The sequence below is a fragment of the Procambarus clarkii genome, chromosome 29 (assembly GCF_040958095.1).
Source record: "Procambarus clarkii isolate CNS0578487 chromosome 29, FALCON_Pclarkii_2.0, whole genome shotgun sequence".
In the NCBI taxonomy this organism is placed as follows: Eukaryota; Metazoa; Arthropoda; class Malacostraca; order Decapoda; family Cambaridae; genus Procambarus; species Procambarus clarkii.
Window position 1 is genome coordinate 16,637,526 of NC_091178.1, and position 7,129 is coordinate 16,644,654.

Here is a 7,129-nt window from a genome sequence, read left to right on the forward strand (position 1 = left end):
CTAATGTATAGAAAGAATATGGTAAATGAAACTTAAAATGTATAATTTAACTTTGATTTAGGGGTGGGAATTACGAAAGACTTAAATGAGGCAATTTTGTTTCAGAAATGTACATGTCACTTGTCAGTATTATTTGCCTGATGATATTCAAGTCATTAATAAAATATTCTGATTAATACATTCAATAATAACTAAAGGTATCATTATGTTGTTAAGAACGAGTTTCATAATTCAATATATGGTTCCTTAAAAATTATACGCAGTATTTTTGAATTTAGCAAATTCTTACATTAAATTTAACATTTCCAAATAAAACAAAGGCTTAAAACACGAAATACCTTTATCGTTGCTTTCCAATAAGCAGCATAAGGCGAATTCATAAGCTTATCATAAACTTCAACTTCAGCACCTTCAGGATATTCTACAGGCGGAGGACCCGGAGACGGAGGTAGTCTCACACCTGTCATGGCTACCCGAGCTTCCGCAGACCAATCGCCTTCATACCTCACCTGAACTTCATCTCCCACCATGTCCACAACAGATGCCTGAAACAACTTGTACTGTCAATATTTTGTGAACGAAGTTCACAAGATCATTAGACCTAAAGCTCATCAACTGCATTCACATGACAAAAAATTTAATAATTGGTACCTTTTGATCACATTCAGTGAAGAAACTTAACCTATCTGCAAGCCATTCGCACATCAGTATACTAGGCAGATATCAATTCTGCCACTATTTCATTCATACACATGCTAGGGGATACAATTGGGCCAGTCAAGCACTCTAAAATTCATGAATATGCCCTTTTGGCGGGCTGTAGCCTGCCAAAAGAGGCTTGTACAGTAATGTTTTTTAATATTGTTTTGTTTTACTGTGTATTGGCTCTGCTCTAGTTTAACTCCCAGCCATGCCTTGAATTTATTGAACAATCTTGTCAACATCATTATACAATATACTCTCAAAATAACAGGATGTCTCAGTCAGGCCTTCAAGTGCCAGTATTGTATACTGAAGAGAAAATGTGTTGTGCCGCCGATTGTGAAGAAATACAGTGGTACCTCGGAATGCGAGTGTCCCTGTATGCGAGTTTTTCGGAAGACGAGCAGGATTTACTCCAAAAATATGTCTCGGAAGGCGAGGGTTACCTCGGGACGCGAGTTTGTTGATACGTGTACAGGCCGACTGGCGCGTGGTGGCATGGCGATCGCGCCTCAGTTTACCAGTGTCTCGTGTCCAGTGACTATCCCACCTGAATTCTTCACAAGGATTTACAGTTTTTTATCGTTTTTTTGGCCATTTGAGCATAAAAGATGTCATTATATATCTTGCCATGGGTCTTAAGAAAGCCATTGGTAAGGTTCAACCTAAGAAAATAGCTGTGAGTAGAGGCAGTAGAGGATGTCCCTTCTTGATTAAGAAAATGTGTGAAGTATGGGAAGAACTGCAAAGTTTTGTTGAAAAAACTCACCCAGATAAAGCTGTAGCAGGCCGTTGCATTGACCTTTTAAATGATAATGTGATGTCTTACTACAGACAAGTGTTAAAATGTAGGGAAAAACAAGTGTCATTAGACAAATTCTTAGTAAAACAAGAAAGTCCTAGTGGTATGCAGGCAAAATGTGCCAGAGTGTGCATACCAGTGAAGTCCTCACTGCCTGATGTGATAATGGAAGGGGACTCCCCTTCCAAACAGTAACTCCTCTCTTCCTCCCACCTCCTCACCATCTTCCATACGCCTACAGCATTCAACAGCAAGGTAAGTACAGGCATACCTCAGAATAAGAGTTTAATCCGTTCCTGGAGACGCCTCGCCTTCCGAAAACTCGCATTCCGAAGTTAATTTCCCCATAAGAAATAAAGGGAAATGAATTAATCCGTTCCTGACTACCCCAAAAACCCCACATCAAACAAAATTTTTATACCTAATTTACCTAATTCATCTAAATAAACCTACAAAACTGTGTTCCAGTTATTACTTACCTTGCTGTCGAGTGCTGTAGGCGTATGGAAGATGGTGAGGAGAGGGGGAGGAGGAGAGGAGTTACTGTTTGGAAGGGGAGTCCCCTTCCATAATCACATCACATAACCCCATGCCTTGTAACACTATGGATACCACTTCTCTTTCTAAATTTTTCAAACCAGCCCCTGCTTGCCTTAAACTCTTTCTTATCTGCATCACTCGTTGCAGGGGTATTCTTTAGAAGGTCTTCGTGCAACACCCTGGCTTTCTCACAAATAATGGCCTCCGAAACACTATCACCCCTCAACTCCTTGTCGTGTATCCAAATTAATAACAACTTTTCCACTTCTTCAAGTATTTGTGGTCTTTGTGCCGTTAATGTTCTTACTCCTTTTGCCACTTTAGCACCCATAATCTTATTTTTCTTCTTAAGTATAGTGCATATTGTTGATGTGGCTTTGTTGTACTGCCTACAAAGTTCAACAACACGTGTACCGTTCTCATGCTTCCGAATGATCTCTTGTTTCTCCTCTATTGTCATCCTCACATGAGCTTTCTGGCCTTTATCCTTACCACTGGCTTTCTTGGGACCCATGGTGAGATATATAATAACAAATTGTATAGACAAATCACCAAAAATCCAACAAAACACTGAAAATCCGCGAGAAGAATTGATGTGGGGGTAGTCACTGAGCGCGAGACAATAATAAACTGAGGGGCGACGATCGCCAAACCACCACGCGCTAGGTCGGTTGTACGCGTATCAACAAACTCGCGTCCAAACTCGCCTCCCGAAGTAACCATCGCCTTCCGAGACAAATTTTTGGAGTAAATACACCTCGCCTTCCGAAAACCTCGCATACAGGGACAATCGCATTCCGAGGTACCACTGTAATAACTTGAACATAGTTTTGTAGGTTTATTTAGATGAATTAGGTATAAAAATTTAGTTTGATGTGGGGTTTTTGGGGTAGTCAGGAACGGATTAATTCATTTCCCTTTATTTCTTATGGGGAAATTAGCTTCGGAATGCGAGTTTTCGGAATACGAGGCGTCTCCAGGAACCAATTAAACTCTTAAACTGAGGTATGCCTGTACAATAAATAAAAAATAAATAAAAAAAGCAGCTTTGAATGTAATGAAATGCCAATTTTTGGGCGAGCCCTGGAGCCTCCCTGAAGCTACTGTATCATACACTAATCAGTGCCATCCTATCTGGTGCCATCAGTCGTAGAGTTCTATTGGCCTACCAGAGACCACGAGCAAGAACCTGGCCCCCCTCAGCAGAAGGGAACAATGCCCTATGAAAATTTTAAATTTAAAGTTTAATCATACTTGCAACCACAAGGAAAGTATCCAGAATGTTAGGCGAACCAAAATCTACTGCGTGGTTTAAAAACGAGACCACACCCTTAAAATTGCCAAAAGAACTCCTCCCAACAATGAAAACAAACCACCAAAATTTTAAAACTAGCGTCTGCTAGTTTGCCCCACCTCCTTCCTCGTTTGGGAGAAGGGAGGCATACCGGGTCAGCCAACTCTCCCCAACCTAGGTTCTATGATGATGAAAACACCAACACTCTGGGGAAAAGAAGGGTGTCAGGGAGCCTCCAGCGCTCACCCAGAAATTGGTATTTCATTATATTCAATGCTGGTTTTCTGGGGAAAGCCCCATCGGTTCCCTGAAGCTAATTACCCACATAGTATAAAAGAAAAAAGGCCACTTACCAGGGAGAAGGCAGCACCGCAGGTATCAAACCAAAAGAGACAGTCGGCCGCGACACACAGTTCAAAGCTACACAAGGCCACCGAGGACTCAGGACGTTCACAAGATAACATGGCCGCCAAGACCCTGTTTGTCCTCAAAAACAGCTTTGTCAGAGCAGCTTACTTACTGACATCATGGGCATGAGGGTAGACCAGAGGCTGGCTGGACTTAATGACACTGCGGACCACCTGAGACACTAGCACTGAAACACGGAATCTGGGTAACCAGATCAACCTACGAGTCCACCGAAGCAGAACCGGTGGCACAAAGGTAGCAACAAAAATCTGCCTCCAGACAAAGCGCATGATGCAGCCTGGCCGAACCACTCAAGCATCCACGACCAAAGGACCCCTCTGGAAGCCAGCCAACTCATTCTTCACCAAAAAAACAAGGAGCCAGCTGCAACCAAACAAAACTTCCACCAGGACCAAAGGAATAAAACAACCTGCACTGGTGAAGAGCATGATGCTCCCCAACCCAATAGCCAAAGAAAGCAAAAATACAACCTTCAAAAAACAATCCCGAACCGAAGGGGTCACTGTTAAACGAGCAGAAATGAGAAAAATAAACCTGGTCCAGAGACCAGGCAAGCTCAGATGGCACATGAGCAGACCCAATGTGAACAAAGCGCGAGAAAGCTTGTGAAACGAGGTCGAAGTGTCAACCCCGAATACAAAATGGAGCAATTCCGCCAATGCCGAACGATAACAAGAGACAGTATTTGGCATAAGATGCAGATTGAGAAATGGCCAAGAGACAAAAGTCAAAACAACCTGCTTGAAAACTGAAGAGTAATGACGAAGGGCAAGAAAGTGGTGACAAAACCGCCAAGAAACCTCATACTGTTGCCTGGAAGAAAACTGCAGGTGGAACACCATCAACTCAGCCATCTGATCACCATACATATGGTGACATACCTGTCAAAAACTCCAAATGCGTAGATCGGAGGAGAAATTCAAACCGAGTAAGCAGCGCCTGAAACCAAAGCTGGGCTGGCCAATAAGAAGCGAGAAGAATCACTTTCCCTGTAAGACTCCAGTCACGCCAGCACCCAGAGCAACAGATGGACCAGGGGAACACACCTGGCAAAGCTAGAGGAAGGAATTGGCAACTACGATACATTCCGTGGAAAGGGGAAGGAATTGGGATAGACCGTCGGCCAGGACAATGTATACTCCCTGGACGTGAGTGGCATGGAGATTTAAACCCCGAGAACCCAGCAGACAAGCTACCAAAATGACCAGCCCCAAAGAGCCATGAACCGAAGAGAACCCCCCTTGGTTGAGACAACGAACCATGGGGGAAACAGACCAAACAGAGCGAAATGATCACAGAGCCTGGAGGAATCTGAACTCTCAGCATCGCCCACCATAAACTCCTGCACAGTACTGTGCATCTGACAAAGGGGAGGACCCCAACAACCCTGGCTGGACTGGTGAGCAACTACCGAGTCACCAGGCTCCCCTTCAACACCAAAAGTCAAGCAGCTTTATGTAAAGTTATAACATGCAACAGTATAAAGTGCTTTATCAAAGTACTTTACACTGCCAGACCACTGCCGACACCATCAGTACCACACTTTGATGTCTGGAAATTATATTCCAGACATGTTTGTCCACAGGAAAAAACAAACATAGTTGCAATCAACAAAAATGGTAACCGAGAAGAAATGATAACCCGTATAATTAACAAGCACGATAGTCAAAACACTAGAAAAAATAGTTCAAACCAAATGAGTAGAATACCTGGAGAATAATGACATAATAACGGGCAGATAGTATGGTTTTCGAACAGGAAGATTCTGTGTAATAATTCTACTTAGTTTTTATAATAGAGCCACAGAGATACTATAGAAGAAGTGATGGATGGGTTGGCTGTGTATCTGCACCGATATTATTTATTCTAATCTATGTAGCTTCACAAGCCAATTTGTCCCCAAGTGATCTCTAATTACTTAAATAATTACTTATATCAATCATGAAGCATAATATAAGGGGCAGAACATATCAAGGGTGCTATGCCAAGCCATGCTTACAAGTCAGTTGCATAATTTATAAATGGCCAGACTGGGCCTGACAGTTCATATTGGCTCTAGCAATGACAATCTGCAACAGCCAGAGATGTTGCCCGACCCGTAAGGATAATTTCGGCTACAAAGTGAGCAAATACTAGCGGGCAGCAGCAGAGGGCGAGGCGTGCCTGCCGCAGCACCTGGGGCCAAGTGCAGCGTGGTCAGCCTTCACAACTCCTCGCTCACACACACACACGCTTCTACACTCCCATGCATCAAACCTCACCCATGTATCACCACTCAAGCCGTGCCAATTCACCAGCGTGGCACACGTGGCCCTTAAGAGCCATCGTTAGCTTGAGAAAATAGATTATGTAGAGCATATAGGTATTTTGTTTACATATTCTATCCATCAGCTGGATTTTGTCAACAAGGATTGAGCGGCACTACACTGGTCTACAACCTTCATCATCCCCTCAGCGGCCACCCGGGCCAAGCCACACTTGTGCCGGCCGCCAAGTGCCGGCCTCAACCTCTCCTGTACTAAGAAATACCTTGTAATAGGCCCCATGAGGGCCCAGGACTTCAACACAGAGCTCGTCCATCTTGATACCGGCTGGGAATGCTGGGAGTCGCTGGGAGGGAGGACCACGCAGACTTATTTCAACCTTCCCGACACCAACACCGCCCGATACTCTCCTCCGGGAGTCAACGCTGCCTCCTTCTCCTTCTTAAACATATACTTGTTTATGTGACCGATGTGTTATGTCATGTTCATCTCGGGCCACGAAGGATAAGAGCATTTTAACACTAATGTTTCAAAGAGATTTCGTGTTTGCTCACACCAGAATACACCTCACCAGCGGAGTGTGGCGTTCGGCCAATCACAAGGCGCTTTGTTCTCCTCGCTGGCCAATCACAACTCTTCATGAAATCTACAGAGCGAGAATAACTATAACTGTTCTTTTTCAAATATTCCAAATCATTAATTATTATTTGTAATATCGTTTGACAACACGAATATTTAATTAACAACTATATTCAGTGCAATAAATATATATTACTGAGCAGACATGTATTACATATAGAAACATTTATGAAAGACGCGAGAGAACTGTCCCTGTACAGTTCACGTACAATATGTGTTATAAAATACGAACGATATTTGTTGATGACTCAAAGTTGCACCATTTTTAAGGTTACATTAGATCAATCATAGAATTCAGTTCCTGAGCCCATTCAAGTTCAAGTATGTTTATTTATTTATTTATTTATTTATTTATTTATTTATTTATATATATACAAGAAGGTACATTGGGTTTGTGAGAATACATTGGATAGTACAGTATTTACATTCTTGTAAAGCCACTAGTACGCACAGCGTTTC

General features: G+C 42.8%; 1 protein-coding gene across 3 annotated transcripts in view; it reads right to left on the minus strand.

Annotated features, from left to right (window-relative positions):
- The window catches only part of LOC123765104 (FMR1 autosomal homolog 1-like), a 55,218-nt gene extending 48,604 nt beyond the window's left edge, over positions 1 to 6,614 (minus strand). Inside the window, exons 1-2 of one of the 3 annotated variants that reach the window (XM_045753564.2) lie at positions 6,297 to 6,614; positions 339 to 545 (exon numbers count right to left, since the gene is read on the minus strand). In XM_045753564.2, the coding sequence (XP_045609520.1) occupies positions 339 to 545; positions 6,297 to 6,347 (258 nt within the window). In that variant the 5' untranslated portion in view covers positions 6,348 to 6,614. Of the gene's footprint in view, positions 1 to 338; positions 546 to 6,205; positions 6,227 to 6,296 lie in introns of those variants that run through there. The other 2 variants (XM_069333546.1, XM_069333547.1) reach the window with 2 other exon arrangements.
- Positions 6,615 to 7,129: the final 515 nt, after the last annotated feature.